The following is a 24,195-nucleotide window of genomic DNA, read 5'->3' as shown; positions in this document are numbered from 1 at the left end:
CCTCTATTTCTTTTCTTTGACTTTTGACTTTTGCTTTTACACAGAACACACGAACCTGTCCTCTAGAGCAAAACTAGGGCTCACGCGATCTCCTCGCTCTCAGCTTCACCCCCCCCCCCTCGCCTCCCTCGACCGCGAAGCGTCCAACCCCTCGCGCCTCTCTCGGCAAACCTCGGAAGCGATAATAGGGCACGTCGTCCTCGCCCCTCCAGTGTTCCTCGTTCTCACATCTGCTACCAGTATTCCTCTCTCTCGCGGCCACGAAGCTTCCAGATCGGTACTACATTCCCTCTCTATTGTCCTACAAGATAGGGCACGGGTTAGCTAATACAACACATTGGTACTACATTCCCTCTCTATTTTACCACATTGGTACAACTGGGAGGTAGTAAGTTAGCTAATACAATATTAATGCTACACTACCACAACACAGAGCTATACCTCACATCATGTAAACTAGATAATTGTTCTAAGTGAGTGACTTAACTAATTAACTAGAACATTTTCTGATACTACACTTAAACTATGAGTTATTATGGTCACCACTTTGTTCATCTCTGTGATCTCGAATGCTTGATTTTTTCATCTCTGTTTTTGAAGAAACAAGGACCTATTCCAATTCATGATTTTCCCCTTGACTACGATGCCCTTCTGTAAATGTTTTCCAAATATCCATTCTTCTTACCCATTGGCTAAAGATCTGTGACAATTTTTAGATTAAATAGAATAGCATGTTTTTGTCATAAGTTATATCTGTGTGTTTTTATCCTGGTTGCATGCGTGAATAGCATGTTTAGAGACCCAGCAGTTTATAACTATCTAAATAGCATGTTTAGAGATTTATAAAAATATGAGTGATAGCCATATTGCAAATCCTTGCACCTTATAAGAGTAGGATCCAGATCTTGTCTTCTATTTGTTAAGCAACTTGATAGTCAAAAAAATATGCACATTAGAGTGTTCTGTTTTTATGGATTTCATAAGTTATATCTGTGTGTTTTTGTCCTGGTTGCATGAGCTTGAAGTATACATTTACAATGTTTTTTCTGTTTATTTGATAATGATATGCAGAATTTCATTTCATCTACATCTGAAATTTATTAGCAATGGGTGAAAATCATGGTGAAGATCAGTTATACATTCCTCAAGTTGCAGATGATCGAAAGCCAAAATATGGGATGGAATTCTCATCAATAGATGAGGTATTTTCATTCTATAACCAATATGCACGCGAATCTGGATTTAGTGCAAGGATAAATAGTAGCAAGAAAAATAAGATAACAAATGAGGTTGTGTGGAAAACATTTGTATGCTTTAAAGAAGGGCATACGGATGATCAACGGAATAAACAAGCAAAGGGTGATCAACGTACAAGGGAAAGAACACGTGGTGAAGTTAGAACTGGTTGTAAGTCAAAGATTTCACTTGTCAAGAAACAAACTGGATCTGCATGGGTTGTTACTAATTTCACGGAAGGTCATAATCATCCACTATCGACTCCTTCAAAGGTGCATTTGTTACGCTCCCATCGTCATGTTTCAGCAGCAAAAAAAGCATTGACTCAACGGTTTTCAGAGGCCAATGTGCCAACTTGCCAACAAATGCGATTATTGGAGATAGAATATGGAGGGCCCGAGCAAGTAGGTTGCACAGAAAGAGATATCAGAAATTTTGAGAAAGAGCTAAGGGATGAACAAAAGGGTATCGATGCTGAAACACTAATCGAGCTATTTGCATCTGAGAAAGAGAAAAATCCAGCTTTTTTCTTTGAATACCTTACTGATTCATATAACAGATTCAGTAGATGTTTTTGGGCTGATCATGTATCAAGAACGTCATATAGTGTATTCGGTGATGTGGTTGTATTTGATACAACATATAACACCAACAAATATGGGCTGATTTTTGCACCATTTGTAGGAGTGAATCATCATCACCAAACAATTATTTTTGGTTGTGGCTTTATAAGTGATGAGAAAACTGAATCTTTTGTGTGGCTGCTTAACAAGTTCATAGAAGCCATGCCTAAAGGTGCATCAAATGTGATCATCACTGATCAGGATCCTGCTATGACAAAAGTCATTGCCCAAGTTTTTCCACAAACAGTGCACCGATATTGTTTATGGCACATACTGAACAAATTTCTAGAAAAATTGAATCCTTTGACTTTTCGTGACTACTATCAAGGTATAAATAATGTTATTAGAAATTCTACTATACCTGATGAATTTGAGAATTCATGGCAAGAGGTTATCAAGTGTGCTAACTTAGAGAACAATGATTGGTTATCTTTGATGTATGAATTGCGACATAAGTGGGTGCCAGCTTATTTTAGCCATGTATTTTGTGCTGGAATGTCAAGTAGTCAGAGATCTGAAGGCTCCCATGCATTTTTCAAGAGATATGTTTCAAATAAAAATTCATTGATGGACTTTATCACCCGTTTTAATAGGGCACTGAGACACCAAAGACACAATGAGTTAGTTGCAGATCATATTGATATGAATGAGCATCCTAAGATTAAGACAAACTGGCCAATGGAAACTCAAATGGTTAAGTTGTATACGAAAAAGAAATGGGTGGAGTTTCAAAGTGAAATGAGTGAGAGTCATGGTTATTATGTTCAACAAGTGTCTATGGGAGTTGACTCAGTGGTTTATCATGTGATGAATTTTCAAAGTTGTTCTTCCTCTAAACCAAGGGTGCTCATGCATGACAAACAGAGGGATAACATATCCTGTAGCTGTAGGAAATTTGAGTTTGATGGCATTCCATGCAGGCATATGTTAGCTTTTTTTCGTATCAACCAAGTGTTTCATTTGCCTGATAAGTATATACTCAAACGATGGACACGAGATGCAAAGGTTGGAGCAATATATACTTTGGGGGTGCAAAATTTTATTGATGATCCAGATAGGGTTTTGATGTCAAGACACTCAAGGTTATCTTATAAAGCTTCAGTATTAATTGATGATGCATCTTTGACTGATGAGGGGACAGACTTCTTGGATGAGCAATTGGATTGTATTTACAGTAAAATTCAAGAGATGAACATTAGTAAAAAATGTGACAATAGAGGTCAAAGGAAGAAATCTGTGGATGAGTCCCCTAATATTATTGATCCTTCTTTAGTAAGAACAAAGGGATGTGGGAAGAGATTGAAATCATCAAAGGAGAAGTCAACCTCAAAGTCCCGGTTATGTCGTGGATATGAGCATCAAGGTGTGTCACATGACAAGCGCAATTGTCCTATTTTACAGCAAGGGTATGTGTCGATTAATTCTCCATTTGTATGCTAATTTTATTTGCAAAATCAATATCTTTTATTAAATGTGTACATTTGATGTGGTGTTGATTGTCAGATCAACTTTGGATAATCATCATAACAACGATGATGACACATATGAAGAAGAATTGACATCTATAGCAGGCAAGTACTATCAAAGTTTAATTTAAAGTTAGTGGTTGATTGATTGAGATATTAAAATTAATAATTGTCTTTATTATTGTAGGTTCTACCAATATTCGTTAGCAAATAATTCAATGGGTCCTCTAAATCTCAATGTATTTGATCTAACAGCAATGCAGGTAGACATCATTCTACAATTGGTTTGTCCAATATTTTTTTTTTACAAGGATTAAATATTTTGGCAATATTTAGCTTATGTTTTTCCTCTTGATTGAGTTGGTGATGCAGAAACAGAAATTAATGGTTGACTGATTGAGGTGCAACACCTAAATCTAAAGCTGCATTACCTAAAGGTGGAGAAGATGATGACGTACCAGACCTAGTGCGTGGAGAGACATTTGAACAGTTTCATACGTTTCATATTTCAGCTGGCTGTTTTGAACTCTTTAAGCATTTCTGTAACTGTTTAAACAAGTTTCATACTTTTTACATTTGAGTAGGCTATTGTGAACTCTTTAAGTATTTTCGTATCTGTTTAAACAAGCTCCATCTGTTGTCAGTCATTGCAAATTTATTTTGAGACTAGTACATTAACAACAAAAAGTCTCTGCTTTGTCCATATTTTTGTTGGTCTCTGCTTCGTCCATATTTTTGTTGATATCTGCTTTATATTTTTATTGGTCTCTGCTTTGTCTATGTCTCAAAGTATATCTGTTGCTTTGTTATGCTTCTCCAGTTTCTTATATTTTATTTTCTTGTATAGTCCCATTGCCAATATCGTAGCTTTGTTGCTTTGTCAGGTCTCTGCTTTGTTGCTTTGTTATGCTTCTTCAGTTGTTTTGTTATGCTTCTTCAGTTGCTTTGTTAGCTGCTTTGTTAGCATTTGCAAGTCCCATTGACAATATCGTATATCAGAAATAGAACTGGCAAATGAAGATGTTTGTTCTTGCAAAAATGTCTATTTTTTTATTTGATCATATAAGATGAAAATAAGATCTAATATATATGCAGTCATTTGTTGCAGCAAGGGAGAAGCTAACAGCAGACCTACTTTTTTCAGCAACATGCATGTCTTGTTCTACTAATTATATTTGGTGATATTGATCAATCAAACAGGCTAGAACATCTTCTACAGCATGATGGTAAACAAGCAGGTGCTTTCCCAAGCAATCATGTTCGATTTCCACGCAGATCATACCTACAGCGCTCGATATATAGTGGGTATGGGTATTTATCTAAGGATTATATTAAAGTGAATGGATCCATGAAGAGATGTTTAGTGATACAAAGTCTGTTGATTATATTAAATATCAAATCATAATTAGTATTCTATGGTATTTATCTGTTTCTTTTTATATTAAATTTATTTTCTTTTATTTATTTATTGTGAGTAGATGATCAATCCTGCCTTCGTCCATGATCAATCAACTAAAAAATGACAACAATAATTGATAATTAGCTACATCCTAAAGGAATTAAAATAACTCAAGATCACAAGAAGAAGAAGAAAAATGCTTTATAGTTTGCTGGCCTTCGTCCATGGGAGGACTAAGTGTATTGAGTCTTAAAGAACCTAATCTAGCCCAGCTAAGCCAATGGTGGGGGATTCTGCACCGAGTGTTCGGTTGCTTGGATCTTGGGTGGTCTCAAAAAACTGCTTTCTAGAAAAATCATGGGAGTGTAGTGCTCTCTGTTAGAAGTCAGCCACATGATCATATGTTTCGAAAACATAGAAGATGGGTTCGTGGAGAACTGCTTAAATTGGAGTTCCATAATCTCCTTTCCCTTTGTCCAAATCAAGGTGTTAAGCTAAGACACCTACATCTCAACCACAACTTCTATGTTTCGAAAACATAGAAGTTGGGTAAAGCTGCACTTTCTGAGGAGTTATCTTTGGAAATCACTTGGAGATGGAGCGATAACGGAAAGTTCACTACCAAATCTACCTATCTGCAGCCTCTTATTTTGGGCAGGTGGGCATAGAGCAGGGTGGATTCCAATCGCAACACCTACAGTGAAAGTTTTGGCTTTGGTTAATCTTTTGGGGCTGAGCAAATCTGCACTAGAAGGAAGTCCAAATTCTGGACTTCAACTGCGACTCATGTGACGACCAGGTAGTGGAAGATGTCATTTGTTACACAAATAGTCTCAGTCAGTCTCACTGATAGCAGTTAACCATCCTGTAATATTCCTTGCATTATATAGTAAGTTAGCTCTTTTCAACTGCACTTTCAATATATAAAAAATCAACAATATATAATGGCAACTTGAGCATACGAGGAGTTAGTGCAGTTGTAATATGTTTTTGAAGCACATCCCATGAAGCAAATCCACAACTTAATCACATTACTTATAACAACGTAGATAAAGCAATTTAGATTAAATCATCATTTTAATTTGGATACAATACTTATAACAACTCAAACTAAAATCAATGTATGAACTTTAAGTCATATAACGACTTCAAACAACATGCCTAATCATCATCATTATCATCACTGATCATAAGAGAATCTAACTGATGCTCTATCTCTTTTAATGCAGCTTTTAACTTAATAATTTTTTCGGTTTTTGAAAGTTTCCTCTCTAAATCTGAACTTGACCTTGAACTTGAAGTTGCACATGATATTTTATTTGGACTAGATGCAAAGGTAGTTGGTGCAGATCTTTGTTCAAAGTATTCCTCATAAGCTTTTTGTGCCTCCTCTCTAGTTTTGAAAGATTTGTGTATGGCGCCCTTAAAGCCATTAACATGATCAGAAGCTTCTACCCACGTTTCATAAATTCCTGGTTTACGTCCAACAAATACAACATATGTTTTCCCCTACATTTTAAAGAACATTCAGAATCTTATATAAACAAAATATTAGAACTTAAATCAAATGATTTACCATAGATTGTCAGTCGAAGTTTTGCAAGTTTCCTGTAAATTATAGAACCAAAAGAATATAAGTTATCACTAGTTTCTTATACAAGGAACATTTCAACTGTTTGAGATAACTCTTCAATTCACTAATTTTCAATATGGTAGTAAATAACTAAAATGAAATATATTATTCAAACATCTTAAATTTTCAAGCACTTTGAGGTCAGTGGAACATAAAACCTTAGCCTATAAATTAAGACATCTGCTGAATAGGTCAATTTCCTTGAAAAAATCTTCTCAGATTAAATAACAACTACTCTGAAAAGTCCCAATACAAGCTACTTTTCCAAAGTTTGCAGCAGCTAGCAAGAGTCAAACATGAGAATCCAAAATTCAGCACTGCACTACTCAATCATATCATTCAAGATTAGTATGTTAACAAATGGGTTGAGCTTTGATTTAAGGTAATACATATCATTCAAGATTAGTATGTTAACTAATGAGTTTAATTCACTGAGCAATCCACTCAGGACAATTACGTTTAACTCTGAGTGAAAGTAACAACTTGCTGTTCCTAAGGAATAGAATTACTAATTGGAATGATCCCACCAAATGACCCAATTATGTCATTATGTTGTGTCTTCTAAATGGTAATAGCATAGTGTTTGGTTTCGTACTACTAATGGGTTGAGCTTAAAGCAGGTCTCACTTATAATAATGAATTTGGGGATGATCCAGCTTTTTAGTTTGGGTGTAGTATTAGAAAAGCTTCAAATTAGCAAAGTGGTGACCATAATAACTCATAGTTTAAGTGTAGTATCAGAAAATGTTCTAGTTAATTAGTTAAGTCACTCACTTAGAACAATTATCTAGTTTACATGATGTGAGGTATAGCTCTGTGTTGTGGTAGTGTAGCATTATAGTATTAGCTAACTTACTACCTCCCAGTTGTACCAATGTGATAAAATAGAGAGGGAATGTAGTACCAATGTGTTGTATTAGCTAACCCGTGCCCTATCTTGTAGGACAATAGAGAGGGAATGTAGTATCGATCTGGAAGCTTCGTGGCCGCGAGAGAGAGGAATACTGGTCGCAGATGTGAGAACGAGGAACACTGGAGGGGCGAGGATGGCGTGCCCTATTATCGCTTCCGAGGTTTGCCGAGAGAGGTGCGAGGGGTTGGACGCTTCGCGGTCGAAGGAGGCGAGGGGGGGGGGGCGAAGCTGAGAGCGAGGAGAACACGCCGAGATCCGCGAGGCACTGAGAGGGAGGAGGAAGGTGTGCGGCTTGCCCTAGCTTTGCTCCAGAGGGCGGATCGCGTGAGCCCTAGCTTTGCTCTAGAGGACAGGTTCATGTGTTCTGTGCAAAAGCAAAAGTCAAAAGTCAAAGAAAAGAAATAGAGGAAATGCATCCAACTCCACATGCCGCGTCCATGTCGCGATCCGCCAACGAAGCAAGCACGGACAGTCGCGCATCGTAAATCCCGCAGGATATCATTCCTGTATATATATATATATATATATATATATATATATATATATATATATATATATATATATATATATATACGTCAATCAATTTATTGATGGCTCGTGAAAGATTCAAAAGCGCTCCTAATCCGTTTATCGGGGGCCACTTAATATTAAAATTTCAAATTACAGATTAATTGACTGAGGACCATGACTTTTTAAAAGGTTGAAATTGTCCTCCGATGTCCCAGCAACAATGCAATTTGTTTTCCAATGCTTTATTATTACTTCATTAATTAAAAAAGTACTAGAGTTGCTTAACAGAGTATTAGAGTGAAAACCCTTTCAGTAGATTTCATTATTAAGTATTGACCTGCGATTAGTGTACGTAATACTCGAGGCGATACGCAATTAACAGAACTTGTTCGACTGGTGTGCGTATTGGTCTGGCTCCTCTTTGCTTTCTCTTTTCTCCTTCTGCTTCTTCTTCTTCTTCTTCCCGACTTGAAGGATTCGCCTTTGCATCCTTGCAAGTTTGCTTCTTTTCCTTTATTTCTTTCAACCTCATCTTCTTAGAAACCTCTCCAATCTTCCATCTCCATCTCGTCCAAGTAGGCTCTCGGTAAAAGTGACCGTGTATAAGAGAAGGCGAGGCATCGACACAGCCATGGAAGCCAACAAGTTTGCTCTTTTCTTGCACCGGAACACCCACAAGATGACGACGGTACTGGTTTACGCTGTCCTGGAGTGGACGCTGATCGTGCTCCTCCTCCTTAACGGTCTCTTCGCCTACCTCATCGTCCGTTTCGCTGCCTTCTTTCGTCTCCAACCGCCTTGCGTATTCTGCTCCCGGGTCGACCGCCTCTTTGAGAAAGACGACGCTGGGCGGCGGACCGCCTGCCGCGACCTCGTGTGCTCGGACCACGCTGCCGAGGTTTCGGGGTTGGGATACTGTGAACGCCACCGGAGGCTCGCGGAGGTCGGGGAGATGTGCGAGGATTGCTGCCCGACGTCGTCGAGGTCAGCTGACGCTGCGGCCGTGCTAGCCTGGATAAAGCGGAACGAGGAGGAGGAGAAGGATCTGCGATGCTCGTGCTGTGGTGTCGCCCTAGAGGGCAGGTTCCGCTCGCCCCACCTCTTCAAGCAGTCTCGGGGCCTGACGGAATACGAACAGACAGGAGATTTTATTGAGCTTATTTCGGTTGATGGCCAACGAGACCTTGAAAAAGACGCCACTGTGTGTGGTGAAAAGTTGGAAGAGTGGAGGTTGGTCTCTCCGCATCTAGCAGACAGATTTACTAGAGAGGAAGAGATGGAAAAGAATGAAGAATATGTGGGCGGAGGGGACGCGATAACTGCTCTCGATTCCATGAAAGCTGGGGAAGAAGAATCTTCCCTTATCCAGTTATCTGATGCCTGCCTTTTGGTGGATGACCCTTCTGAAGAAGTCGTCATTTCCACTCCGATGTGCATATGCGCTGAGGAGGATCGGTTGGTCCCGGTCGAACTGATTGATTCTACGACCAAGATCCCTCTTAAATCTGTTCTTGATAAAGACGAACAGAAGCAGCTTGATGATGTAGAAGCAGAAGAGAAAAGGTTTGTGGCTTCTGATCTCGATGTTTGGAAGATTACAGAGAAGGAAAGTGTATTGATTTCAGCCGATGGGAATTCAGTCATCATTCAAGGGAAAGCATCACAAGTTTGTAATGCTGATACTCTTGATACACGGAGCATTCCTCAAGAACAAAAGGCATTGATCTCCAAGGAAATGAATGAAAGTAGTGAGAATACTTATTCAGACATGGGTGAAAATCAACAATGCTCCATATCTCTTGATAAAAGAAGCATCTCAGAGGAGGAAAAGACATTGCCCTCTGCAGAAGAGAGTTCTGGAAGCATTGAAGTCGACATTTTTGTGGTGATGGCTGAAGCTATTGAAGGAATTTCAGAAGAGATCAATGGAGCTGAACACTGTTTCATAACTCATGATATAGGAAATATCTCAGAAGAAGAGAAGGTACTAGACTCAGGGATTGAAACAGGCTAAATCCTTTAAGAGAGTTCTGCACTTGTTCCGCCTTCAGAGCTCATTTTTGATTGCCTGCCTCATTATCCATTCATTTTGGCTTGTCAGGTAACAACGATTATTACACTTGAAGATGTCGATGTTCAAGCCAAAATAGTAACGAATGAGAAAGATCTTTCTGGAACTAAAGGTAGGATGATTCATTCTTAAGAAAACAACTTAAAATCAATTTTATTATGTTCCTTATTCAGTGTATTTTTCCAACTTTTATCAACTTGATTCCATTGACTGAGAAGATATTAAATTTATTGGCGCAGATGCTAATTGTGACGTATCTAGTGGGAGTGCGATATATGACAGCCAACACTTTGAAGACGAACATCTTCAGATACCAATTTTACTTTCAAAAAGCATGCAAGATCAAGACATTTTGAACAATAATGAGAAGAATACTATGGAACCAGGTTAGAGTTTAGATTATTCCTTTAGATTTGTCTTCTAAGTTGACACATTCATCTAGAAGTGAAACTGAACCAGTCTAGCTACTTTATGGAGTGCAGGCCATATATCTGTATCTTCAGAAAACAATGAAATTGAAGAGGAGAGAGCACCTGAGACACCAACTTATATTGATGGTATATATGGCATGAATAAGAGATTCTTGATCGGTAGAAGAGAACTAGGGACAGAGTCTACTGATGGAAGTGTTACTAGTGAGTTTGAAGGATGGGATACATTGAATGTAGATCAGCTTAAAGCTTCTCTACAAGCAGAACGAAAGACCCTGAGTACATTGTATGCTGAGCTTGAGGAAGAGAGAAGTGCAGCTGCCATTGCTGCTAACCAAACTATGGCAATGATAACAAGGCTTCAAGAAGAGAAAGCTGCTATGCAGATGGAAGCGTTGCAATATCAGCGGATGATGGAGGAGCAATCAGAGTATGACCAGGAAGCTTTGCATCTTCTAAATGAGATGATGATGAAGAGGGAAAAGGAGAAACAAGAGTTAGAGAAGGAACTTGAAATATATAAAAGGAAAGTGCTTTGTTATGAAGTGAAGGAGAGGAGACAAATAGGAAACCATGTCAATGGAAGGTATGGAGCATCTTCTGTCTCTTCAACTGCTCAAGACAGTGATGATCTCTCGTTTGAAACCCATGAAAGAGATGAGTTAGTCGATGACCCTGATGAAAACCATCAAAGTATTCCTGCTGATGATTTATTAAGCTCAGGAACAGATCAAGGCACCACAAAGCACCTACTCATCCTTAATGAATCATTGGCTGATTTTGAGGAAGAGAGGCTGTCTATTCTTGAGCAACTTAGGGAATTGGAAAAGAAGCTTATTACAATGGACGATGAAGATCCCCAAAATTCAGAATCTATAATGGAAGGTGACATGCATGATTACATGAATGGTTTTTCAAACAATTTAGAAGCTGGCAGAAAGCTGCAAGGTGAAACGAGGAGCATGGGTTGTCAAGGAAAGAAGCTGCTTCCTCTCTTTGATGCATTGAGTGATGAAAATGAAGATGATGTATGCACTAAGGATAGCACAGTTGACGGTGCACCTGAAACACTTTCAAATCCTTTAGGAGATCAACAGAATCTTGCAATTGTCGAAGAAGTTGACAACCTTTATGATAGGCTAGATGCTCTTGAGGGCGACAGAGACTTCCTCAAGCATTGTATCAATTCCTTGAATAAAGGAGACAAAGGAATTCATCTCCTTCAAGAAATTTTAGAACATCTTCATGATCTACGGAGTATGGAACTTCGAGCCACAAACTCATTCAACGTTCTTGCTTCATCACCTTAGCGTAAACATAAGGAACATAAGGTAATATTATGGATGATTATCTATTGTAGTTGGTGTGTTACTATTGTATGCATACAAATGTTTTTCTTGCTTATCAAGCTCATTCCTATACTCCTGGAATGATGCTTGACCTTTGTCTTAATTATGTTTCTCGTAAATGGAATTTATCTAAAAAGCAAAAACATAAATTGCAAGCAAACACAGTCATGGATACACACCTGCAAAATACTGGAACAAACAATAGGATCTGCTACTATATACTTTCTGTTTTATTTTACATTCTAAAATCTAGAGTGAGGGCAAGAGCTTCAAAATCTAATCTCATTAGTAACTTGCTTAAAATTATTCACTCGGCAGATGGACGAAACATTACTTGAGTTGAAGGGCAGTTTCAAATTCGCTTGCAATGATGACCACAGTAATTAAATGTGCTTGCAAGTCAGTTGGTATACCATTACCATGTGAAAATGAGCTCCTGGTTCTGTGTTTTGGTGGTTGCTTAAGAGTGTTTCAAAACAGTCTTTTGATGGAACCTACTTCCTGGCCAGGTTTTTGTAGGGTCCTTCTCTTGTTTCATTTCTTTTTGTTGTTGTTGGGGTCCATCACTTTTTCTGTGGGGGGAAGGAGAAGGGAGGCATGGAAGGGTGGTTGGGCAGCCACCCAGTCTGATTGTGGCAGAAATCATGGCATTAAAGCTGTAGGATGTCATATATTCTGGTGCCTGCTGTATGCAGCATGAAAGTAAAGAGAAAGTAAGGTGAGTGGAGCTCCTTTCTTAATCTTCTTTTACTTCATTCCTCAATAGTGGGGAAGTGGTAGTTGTATATGATCCTATGTGTTTGCATATGTTTAATAGTTTTGTATGTTTGATCATTACAATATTTAATCTCTCAAGCAGACATCATTGTTGGTCCTTTGATGCTTATATGCATTTGTAAACACAACTTTTTCTAAAGTAGTATTTCTAAACTTCAGATCGTTCATTGTGTATTTAATTTATGCCCAATCTTTAGGCGGGGCCTTCAAAGGATGGGTAATGAAACTGGGACACACTGAATCATTGCTAGCAAGGGATGAACATAGAACTTCCTGTTAATGATCTGTCTTTTGCTTTATGAAGTCCTAATAAACTGAACCCTTTGTGCATTCTTTAGTGAAGTATGAGTCCTTTGCCTTTCAGTATCTTTTCAATGTTGATTGATGAACAACATTGAATTACTTGAAATTTGCAAAGCAGTTCAGGAGTTGGGAAGGAATAAGTCCCCTGGTTTAACAACAAAACGAGGACTATGGCAAGGTAATCCACTTTCCCCCACTATTGTTCATTATCTACATGGTGCCATTTTGGTTTTATTCAGAAAAGTTAAATTGAAGTTACCTACTTATGATAATGCTACTCTCTTGTCTCTTAAGTGGTCTATAGTTGATATTAAACATCTCATAAGAGAGAAAAATAAGAAAATGATAATGACTTTTGTTTTCATAATGTCATGTTAAGTAATAATAGAATTATAACATGTAATGAATAGTTGTAATGTTTTGGTGCGAAGATAAGGCATATCTAATATGTTTTCCAGTGTATTTGTGAGTTGAAGCAAGAACGTAAGATGCTTGTCTTAAGTGAATGCCTAAATACTTGCCTAGGGGGGCTTGTGTTTAATTTAATATAAGTAGAGTTAGTCAACACATGCTAATATATATATTTCTGCTTTCAAAAACAAAGGTTGTAAGATGGGCATGACAAAGCCTAAGAATTCGTCTACAAATTTGAAGACTAATTAAGTTTGAATAAATATCATCAAGGCATGTTTAAATATTGCACTCTTGCCTTCAGGCACTCTTGCCCTCGAACTATGATTCAGTGTTTAAGGTCCTCTAATGGTTAATCAGACATTTAAATTTGATTCTTAGTTGTGACGTATTTTAGAAATTTTTTTCTAGAACGCTAATTATTTAGATGAGCTACCACTAGCTACCACGAGCGCTTTCTGATTTATTTTGGTGTCTTATGAAAAATTTTTATAGGATTGAATTAGTCACCTTCAGTATTAGTTGGTACAAAGAATTCTATCTTTGAATTATTAAAAAATAAATTACACTCTCAAGGAGATCATAAGCTACCTAGGAACATGTATATTTGATTTTCAAATAAAAATAAAAGAGGAGAGGTTCGTGAAAGGAGAAAAATAATAATAATAAATAAAAAAGATGTTCTTTTTTATTGGAATCATCGAATAAGCATGCATATTTTATTTTTTTTTTATTAAAAGAGCATTCCATCGTACTTTTATGCATTTTATTTTTCAAAATTAGTTTTATTTTGTACGGTATTATAACAGTTATAAGATCGTAGTTGCTATCAGTGGCGTAGCCAGGATTTTAAACTAGGAGGGACTATTTTTAAAAATTTCAAACATTAGTACTAGTTGATTTTCATAATCTAAAATCTAATTTTGTATTTAAGGAGCCAAAAATGATGTTAAACTTAAAATTTTCAATCTTAGCTCTAAGGTCTAATTGAAACAACGATCCGTCAATCTCTAAAACTTATCTATATCTTAAAGTTGAAAAATCATTTATGATATCGCTTTCTCATAATATTTAGCATTCCTATAGCGGTGATAGCATATGACACGACGGAGGCTGCAGTGTGCGTAGAGAGAAAAAAATATATAAGATAAAATTTTCTCAAAATTACCATAATTCATTTTAAATCAATCGAACTCGCTTAAACTTTAATTTTACTTCGGTCATAACTCAACCAAATCAATCTCAATTTAAACCAACATAATCATTATATGTGTGCCTATATGCTGGATTTAGTTCAAATCCGATCCAATTTTAATTTAGTACTCTCACTTGTGTTCTATATTTAATTTATCCATTTATTATTATATATTTTATTTTTAAAATTTAATATTTAACATTCCAAGTCACGATATTTTTTTTGTAAAAATGATACCAATGGATAGCTTAGGACAAGAGTTTTCTAAATATGTGACCAATTTCAATCTTCCGGTGACAAACGATGGTGAATTGATTGGTCAAAATAGCGGCGAGGGCTTTTCAAATATATACTATTAATATTTTTTTTTTTTTGAAACTTCCAGAGGGGGCGGTCGCACCCCCTCCTCGTAATGTAGCTATGCCCCTGGTTGCTATGCAATTATAGATCTTGTAGTTGCTATATAATTATAGTAATTATGATTATGTAATTACTATAATTACATATTTATAACAGTTATAATCTTGTAGCTATTAGAATATATGATTACTAGTATTTATCATAAATAAATTATTTATATTATAGTAACTATGATTCATAACTATTATGATACGATGTTAATCTGTGTTGATCGGAGATGAAAAATGTACACCATAGTATTATTAATGTTGACCAGAATAGAAATATTATTATATTATAATGTTAACCAGTGTTGATTAAAGATGAATGTTATATTGTAGTAGTTATGAACTATAATTAGTATAATATGTTGGATCGTGAAAGACAAGGAGGAGTGATGAATCTCGTTCGATTTAAAATCTTTTCGTTTCTTTCGTAAAACTACAGTACATAGCATAATAAAGTAAAAAAAGAGAAATAAAGACAAAAGATAAGTCTTATTTTTTTACTTGATTCAAAGTCCAGTCGACTCCTACTCCAAGGCTCGTGATCTTCGATTCTTTTCGTTGAGCAATCCACTAAATGATGAAATAGTACAAGTATGAATACAATATGCAAGTAAAATAAATATATACTGACAACAACATATGTAAGATGAAGTGTAGATTGCCGGAAGCCTCCCAGCGTCGAAGTAGTTGCAGCTTGCACGAGCAGTGAATGAGCACAGTAGAAAATCAGAAAGCAAGAGTTCTTCATGGCCCGAAGTTCGAGGGCTTCTTTTATAGGTCTCGTTCCATCGACTGATCGTCGATTGATCCTTCTATCCGTCGACGGATTCTCTGTTCCTTGTTTGCGGTGATCCAATCCGTTCGATCGTGGAAATCTCGTTGTTCCATCAACGGATCAAAATCTTTCCATCAACTAAACATTTTTTTACCATTTGTACTCTGATTCGAATCTTGATTAATTCTAGAAATATACTTATTCGTCAACTGAACACTCTTTTCCGTCGACGGAATGATCCTACTAAAACATATTAGAAAATTTATCATGCAAAATAGAGTTAGAGCATAAACATGCAGCACAAGATTAGTACAAATATAATATGCATGATTAAGACAGTTAGGAGTGTTTTGATCTCAACTTAGAAACCTTCATTGATTTTTTTAGTTGGATCAGCACCTACGGGTTGTCCCAACTGAGACACTGTTGGTTGCTACTCGGAAAACCTAGAGGTTCCACTGTACAAAAATTTTGTACAAAGATCTGAACCTTTTCCTAGCTACCATGTGTTCTTTTAAATTATATTTTGGATCGCCTGCGGAACTTAGCACGTTTGATCCAAAACTTAATCTATTTGTTCTTTTAGGTTTTGACTTGGATCTCCTGCGGAACTTAACACGTTTGATCCAAATCACCTAAGTTATTAATTCCATTAAATATTAATTTCCAAAATTGGTTCCCAGTATTGACGTGGCGAGGCAGATGGCCTTCTTGGATATGGGAGCAACCACCACCGACTAGACAAAACCTTTTAAGGAAAGCTAATATTTAATTTTCTAAAATAACTTTAAGTCAACCGAAAAGAACAATCAAATCACAAGAAAAAGAAAAACAAAAGAACACTATATCGAAAACAAATTCGAAACACTAGAATCGTATGCCTCTTGTATTTAGTATTATTTCCAAAAATAACTAGTATGATGCAGAAAGAAAAATTACTAGTTATACCTTTTAGAAAGACCTCTTGATCTTCTACCGTATTCCTCTTCTAACCTCGGACGTTGTGTAGGCAACGATCTTCCGAGATGAGAACCACCTAGGCACCTTCTTCCTTCTTCCTTCAAGTTTCGGCCAAGCACAAGAACTTCCAAAGGATGAAGAAGTTTCCACCAACCAAGCTCCAAGGGATGCATGTTTTCTCTCCTTCTTCTCCTTCCTTGATCCGGCCACATCCTCCAAGCTCCAAGAGATGATAGATTTCGGCCACAACAAGAGGAGAGAAGAGAAAGGGAAGGGTCGGCCACCACACCAAGGAAAAGAGGGAGAAAAATAGAATAGAGTCCTTAGCCTTGAAGCCTCCTCTACCCCCTCTTTTATAATCCTTGGTCTTGGCAAATAAGGAAAATTTAATAAAAACTTCCTTAATTCTTTTGCCATTGAAAAGGAAAATTTATTTAATTAAAATAATTTTCTCTTTCAAATTACAATGGCCGGCCACAACAAATAAAATCTCCAAGCAAATAAAATTTTAAACACCAATTAAAACTTCCTTATTTGCTTCCGGAAATTTATAAAAATTTTTCTAATAATTTTATCCCTTCATGATTGGTTTATAAAAAGGAAATTTAATAAATTAAAATCTTTCTTTTAAACATGTGGATAAAAAGAAAGTTATCTCTATAAATTAAAATATCTTTTAATCTACAAATAAGGAAAGATATCAAATCTTTTCTTAATCTCTTGTAGAAGAAAATATTTAATTTTAAACTCTCTTTTAAACCATGAACATGATTAAAAAGGAAAGTTTTCTTAAAATTTAAAATCCTCCTTTAATCAACAAATAAGGAAAGATTTCAAATTTTAAACTCTCTTTTAAACATGTAGATGATTTACAAATAAGGAAAGTTTTTATCAAAAATTAAAACCATCCTTTTAAACTACAAATAAGGAAAGAGATTAATCTCTTCTCTTAATCTTTTGTAAAAAGCTATAAAAGGAAATTTTTAATTTTTAAACTCTCTTTTAAAATCATGATATCCACATAAGAAATAATTTTAATAAAAATCCTTTTTAATATTCTAGTGGTCGGCCACCTAAGCTTGGGACCCAAGCTTTGGCCGGCCACCTACATGGCTCATCCACTTGGTCTTGGCCGGCCCTAGCTTGGGTTCCAAGCTAGCTTGGCCGGCCCCATTGGATGGGTAAGAAGATGGGTATGTAGTGGGTATAAATCTCTATATACAAGAGGCTACGATAGGGACCGAGAGGAGGAATTGGTTTTGGTCTCCCGATGAAATTACGTGTTCGCCTTAAACACACAACTTAATTTCATCAATAATAATTCATTCCACTAAAGAACTATTATTGAACTATCGCACCAATCCCAAATTACATTTTGGGTTCCTTCTTATTATGAGTGTGTCAGTCTCCCTGTGTTTAAGATAACAAATGTCCACTAATTAAGTAAGTTACTAACAACTCACTTAATTAATATCTAGCTCCAAGAGTAGTACCACTCAACTTCATCGTCATGTCGGACTAAGTCCACCTGCAGGGTTTAACATGACAATTCTTATGAGCTCCTCCTGGGGACATTCTCAACCTAGATTACTATAACATAGTTTCCTTCTATAATCAACAACATACACTATAAATTATATCATTTCCCAACTTATCGGGCTTTTTGATTTATCGAACTAAATCTCACCCATTGATAAATTAAAGAAATAAATATCAAATATATGTGCTTGTTATTATATTAGGATTAAGAGCACACACTTCCATAATAACTGAGGTCTTTGTTTCTTTATAAAGTCAGTATAAAAGAAACGACCTCTAATGGTCCTATTCAATACACTCTTAGTGTACTAGTGTAATTATATAGTTAAGATAAACTAACACCTAATTACACTACGACCTTCCAATGGTTTGTTCCTTTCCATCATGGTCGTGAGCTACTGTTTATAATTTATAAGGTACTGATAACATGATCTTCTGTATGTGACACCACACACCATGTTATCTACAATATAAATCAACTGAACAACTACATTTATCATAAATGTAGACATTTGACCAATGTGATTCTTATTTCTAGATAAATGTTTTATACCAAAAGCTAGGCTTTTAGTATACATCCTAACAATCTCCCACTTATACTAAAAGACTAAGCTGCTATATCTGCTGCCATACATCTGATTCCTAACCCTTCAACATGTCCATCAAAAGCTCTTGCCTTAAGGACCTTAGTGAAAGGATCTATAGGTCATCACCTGATGCAATCTAGGTGGCAACAACTTCTCCTCGTTTATACGATTTCTCGTGCTCTCTATTGTGTTTATTTGCCTTATAGACTTATGGTTTCTTGAGTTTCTTATTGCACATTATTACAATAAATTGTAATAATCTTTGGACAAACCAGAAATCATATCTAAGTCTATCTTAAGGTTATTGAGTCATTCCTTTTTATGGCTACCAGGATGTTTGCCATATATACTAAGCTTCATGGTGGAGTCTAGAAAACATCTATGCTTATCACTCTTCCATAGTTATGACTTTACCTCCTAAAGTAAACACAAAACCCCGAGGTTGACTTATTATTGTCCCTATCCGATTGGAAGTCAAAATCCATGCAACCCACAGGAATGTAAGCTAGCATATAATCTCTAGTGCCTCTAAGGTACTTTAATATATGCTTTATTCCAATGTCCTTGTCTAGGGTTACTTTGATATCTCGCCCTATGCCTTGGCAAAACAGATTCGATCTCGCATAGCATACATTAGGCTTCCCATAGCAGAAAAATGCCTTTATTTCCTTTATCTCCTTTGATGTCTACGAGACATATCTTTAGATAAAGTTATTCCATGCTAAAAGGTAAGAAACCTTTCGTTTGCATGCTAAACGAGCAAGGATTTTATGAAGCTTGAGATAAGTAAATATTCTTTTCTTGCGATCCCTATATTTTGATCTCAAGAATATATACATTCTCCCAAGTCCTTTATATCGAATTGTTTGACAACCATACTTTATCTTAACATTTTGATATTGTTCCCAACCAAAAATGTTATCACGTATATTACAAGAAATATCACCACGTTTCCATGACACCTTTTGTATACAAGAGTTATCCGATTACTAAATAAATCCATAGTCTGGATTACTTTGATAAACCGGATGTTCCAAGACCAGCTTTTCCTCAGATCATAGCGATTGAGCTTGCATGCAAGATGCTCTTAACCCTTTGCAATGAACCCTTCTGGTTGCTTTATATGGATGCTTTCTTCAAGACTTCCATTAAGGAATGCTATCTTGACATCCACTTGCCAAATAGATAAAAGAATCTGGATAGACTTAAGCATGACTACCAGTGAAAAAGTTTTTTTTTTCATCTAGCCTTGCTTTTGAAAGTTTCTTCCTTCTTGTCTATCCCTCTTTTCCTATTGTAGACCTTTTTACACCCAAAGGCTTTTACACCATTTGGTGGTTCTACAAGCTTCCATATTTTATTAGAATACATATATTCTAATTCTGTTATTCATTACTCTTTGTCAAGATGTTGCATCTTTATCTTGGAGTGCTTCGTCATATGTCATGTCCTCCAGGGATCGAGTCCAAAACTCTCCCAAAACATGAATCCTTTTAGATTGCCTAACAACCTCCCACTACGACAAAGTACTACGCAATTGTGTGTATCATTTGTGATCGCACTGTTGTGGTATCTCATCTGCGGCTACGGTACTAGATTAGACATGTCTTTTATTATTTCCGAGAACAAATTTACTTATGGGCACGTGGTTTATTACATAGTCCTTTTCTAAAATCGATCATTGATGCTAACAATGACCTTCTGATTTTAAGACTATAAATCTACTTTCATTTCTAGGATAACCCACGGGTGAATTCCTATCCAACTTATCATTGTCTCTTTTAATTTACGGGACTACCCAAATATGTCTATTCTATATGAGTAGAGAGTTCGACTTTGGAAGGTATTATGTTCATACTGTAGTGTATATCCTTAAACGATTTGGTAATTCATCATCAATCTACTTATTTCTATAAGAGTCTTATACCTTCTTATAGGGGTGCGTAGTTGTGATTGAATCCTCTTCCGATAAGTGACTTAAAATTCTCCCAAGAGGACTTGCACTATCTCACCATTGTGTCTTGATACTTTTACCAATTGCTACCTAGACAATTGTATGTGGCACATCAAGTAAATGTATCCATATCTCAAATAGTTGTCTATAGACAAAATATTTGAAACAACCTCTGCCCGGATAGTCAAAGTCTAAATCGAGAATGAACCTTATATATCTTGGCTCCAAACCTTTAGACTTAAAACTTCTTGGTTATTTTTCCTTCCAAGTAAGACTCACAGGTTGGAAAGATTTCACTACCAATGAACCCAAAAGTGAATCCTACTCAAGTTAATATAACCTAGCCTTAGATGCCAAAGATATAAGCGGTTCATTTCGGCTTTTTCTTAAGTTAGAAGATACTAATTTTCATTTGTTGCATCGGGAGTTGGATTATAAATTGTCAACCAACATACAGTAATAGATAACTTCCTATTTTTCTTGATAACAACTATGTTATCAAAATAGACACAATATATATTCTATAATAGTTTAGAAACCGAATCGTGTTCTTTCTAAACTTAGTATGAAAAGTCTAATAATCATTTTATTCCTATTAGAACCTAACCCTACCGCATGCTATTGTAGAATTAATTGGACGGTGTTTTTATTTTAGTTGTGTCGTTTCTCTCGGAACCTGAATTGATATATGAATGGCATCAGATGCATCACTGTACTTCACTTAGTGTAAGATAACACCACTAGTCATGTTTCAACTAATGAATTAAATATACCTAAATTGTTCTTAGTTCTAAGAAGACAGTCTACCTTAATGTCCAAGTCCTATTTCCAATCATTACAATTGGGACTTACTAAGTCTTTTCTATAGTATAACAACTAGGGGATTGACAAACATTTTAAATCCTAAGAATCACAAAAATATTTGGTCAAGATCAATTCCTTAAAATCCCCATGAATGTTGTATGCCACGATAGTGTGGACGTATACAAAATCAAAGAGGAGATTTTATTCATTAATTTTATTATCTCACCAACTTTACTTTATGAAATAAAATTAATAGTTGATCATCTTTGATCAAATATTTGGTCAAAACTTTTGAATTTGAAATAACATTGATTCCTCAAACAATATTAAATTCACCAACACCAACACCTGAATTTTGCATGCCACGCGATGTGGTATACAAAATTTAAACATTTATAAGAGGAGGTTTTACCTATTAATTATCTTGTTAATAAATCTTTATGACATAAAATTACCTCAACACCGTGAATTTTGTATACGATAGTGTGCGATATACAAAATCAAACATTTAAGAGGGTTTTAATTTTATTATCTTGTCAACCTATTTATCAAATTAATAGTTGGTTTTCTTCATCACACAAATAATAGCGATGACTCCGATGGGGATACTATTAGGCGTGCCTAAGTGTATACCATTACTTGACACTAAGTCCATTAATAAGATTGTGCCCTTCGATGGGGAAGATCACGCTCTTAATTAACTTCCTATAGTCATCCAAAATGGAAGTTTAATCTAGTGATCCACAAACTCATCCGATGGAGGAAGGCACCAAGCAGCTTGTTGCATCACTTATAAACCAGTGTGAAATTTATTTAAAATAAATCCTCTTCCACTTAGTTATTTAAAGTGAGGAATTTTATTAGTCTACTACAATCATATGCACTAACAAGCACACAATATAGCATAAAAAGCAATAAATAGAAAACTAATTTTCAACTATTATTTTAATTATTCGCTCCGGTGTCGCCTAGTTGCGCCAACCATCTGCGTCCACCATTGTCGCTCCTCATTCCATCTTGCTCCTCCGGGTCCTCGTTCCTCAAGTTCCATCTGCAAGACGATCCAAGATATAATAATTACATTTTCGATCCTATATTCCTCGAAGAAATGTACATGTAAACTAGATCGAACATAAAATAAAATTTACATCCATCGATCCTATATTCCATAAAAGGAATGTACATGTAACTAGATCAAAAATAAAATCCTAATAAATTACGCCTTCTGAATATTTTATAACAAATCATGCACACATAAAATGCCCTTGACATGTCCAAGGTCCAATCACACATATATAACTATAAGTCAATTGATCCTGCGTCCACAAAGTTACATCCTACTATTATCACTAAATTATGACATGTGCATAATTAAACTAATACCAAATACGAGGCAAAACCCTAGCTCGATACCAATTGTTGGTTGCTACTTGGAAACCTAGAGGTTCCATTCATTTTGTGCGTGGTGAGAACCTTTTCCTAGCTACCATGTGTTCTTTAAATTAAATTTTGGATCGCTTCATGAACACTTGCTTGATCCAAAACTTAATCTATTTGTTCTTTAGGTTTTGACTTGGATCTCTCATCTTAACACGCTTGACCTTCACCTATAGTTATTAATTCCATTAAATATTAAAATTTCCAAATTGGTTCCCGATCTTGACGGTGGCGAGGCATGACCTGACCTGATATATGGAGCAACCACCACCGACTAGACAAAACCTTTTAAGGAAAGCTAATATTTAATTTTCTAAAATAACTTTAGGTCAACCGAAAAGAACAATCAAATCACAAGGAAAAGAAAAAAAAAAACACTATATCGAAAAACTAGAATCGTATGCCTCTTGTATTTAGTATTATTTCCAAAAATAACTAGTATGATAAAGAAAAATTACTAGTTATACCTTTTAGAAAGACCTCTTGATCTTGAACCTCTTCTTCCTTTCTAAGCCGCCTACCACCAAAGATGAGAAAGGCACCTTCTTCCTTCTTCCTTCAATTTCGCCAAGCACAAGAAAGAAGGATGAAGAAACCAAGCTCCAAGGATGCATGCTTCTTTTCTTCTTCCTTCCAAGAGATGATAGATGAGTTCACAACAAGAGGAGAAAGAGAAGAGAGAAGGAAGGGGACACACCCACCAAAGGAAAGAGAGAGAGGAAAATAGAATAGAGTCCTTAGTCTAAGCCTCCTCTACTCTTTTATAATCCTTGGTCTTGGCAAATAAGGAAAATTTAATAAAACTTCCTTAATTCTTTTATTGAAAAGAAAATTTTATTTAATTAAAATAATTTTCTTTCCTTTAATGCCAGTTTCAATAAACAATTAAAACTTCCTTATTTGCTTCGGAAATTTATAAAAATTTCTCTAATAATTTTATCCCTTCATGATTGGTTTATAAAAAGAAATTTAATAAATTAAAATCTTTCTTTTAAACATGTGGATAAAAGAAAGTTATCTATAAATTAAAATCTCTTTTACAAATAAGGAAAGATATCAAATCTTTTCTTAATCTGTATTTATTTTTTAAACTCTCTTTTAAATCATGAACATGATTAAAAGGAAAGTTTTCTTAAAATTTAAAATCCTCCTTTAATCAACAAATAAGGAAAGATTTCAAATTTTAAACTCTTTAAACATGTAGATGATTTACAAATAAGGAAGTTTTATAAAAATTAAAATCATCCTTTTAAACTACAAATAAGGAAAAGATTAATCTCTTCTCTTAATCTTTGGTAGATATAAAAAATTTTTAATTTTTAAACTCTCTTTAAATCATGATATCCACATAAGAAATAATTTTAATAAAATCCTTTATTCTAGTGGTCGGCACCAAGCTTGGGACCCAAGCTTTG

The 24,195-nt window shown here is 35.7% G+C and overlaps 2 protein-coding genes across 2 annotated transcripts; both read left to right on the top strand.

Annotated features, from left to right (window-relative positions):
• The first annotated feature begins 1,020 nt into the window (after positions 1 to 1,020).
• LOC122031487 (protein FAR1-RELATED SEQUENCE 5-like) lies at positions 1,021 to 3,456 on the top strand. Its single transcript, XM_042590598.1, has 2 exons — positions 1,021 to 3,265; positions 3,363 to 3,456. The coding sequence occupies exons 1-2, from the start codon at positions 1,107 to 1,109 to the stop codon at positions 3,454 to 3,456; spliced, it is 2,253 nt and encodes a 750-aa protein (XP_042446532.1). The 5' UTR covers positions 1,021 to 1,106.
• A 4,705-nt stretch (positions 3,457 to 8,161) lies between these two features.
• Positions 8,162 to 12,489, top strand: LOC122032428 (myosin-binding protein 3-like). The gene is made up of 5 exons (XM_042591720.1): positions 8,162 to 9,764; positions 9,882 to 9,963; positions 10,091 to 10,237; positions 10,334 to 11,613; positions 11,950 to 12,489. Exons 1-4 carry the CDS (start codon positions 8,412 to 8,414, stop codon positions 11,590 to 11,592), a joined length of 2,841 nt encoding a protein of 946 aa, XP_042447654.1. The 5' UTR covers positions 8,162 to 8,411; the 3' UTR covers positions 11,593 to 11,613; positions 11,950 to 12,489.
• The last annotated feature ends 11,706 nt before the right edge of the window (positions 12,490 to 24,195 follow it).

This window comes from Zingiber officinale, chromosome 11A (assembly GCF_018446385.1).
Source record: "Zingiber officinale cultivar Zhangliang chromosome 11A, Zo_v1.1, whole genome shotgun sequence".
NCBI lineage: Eukaryota > Viridiplantae > Streptophyta > Magnoliopsida > Zingiberales > Zingiberaceae > Zingiber > Zingiber officinale.
This window is presented reverse-complemented; position numbering and strand designations above follow the sequence as displayed.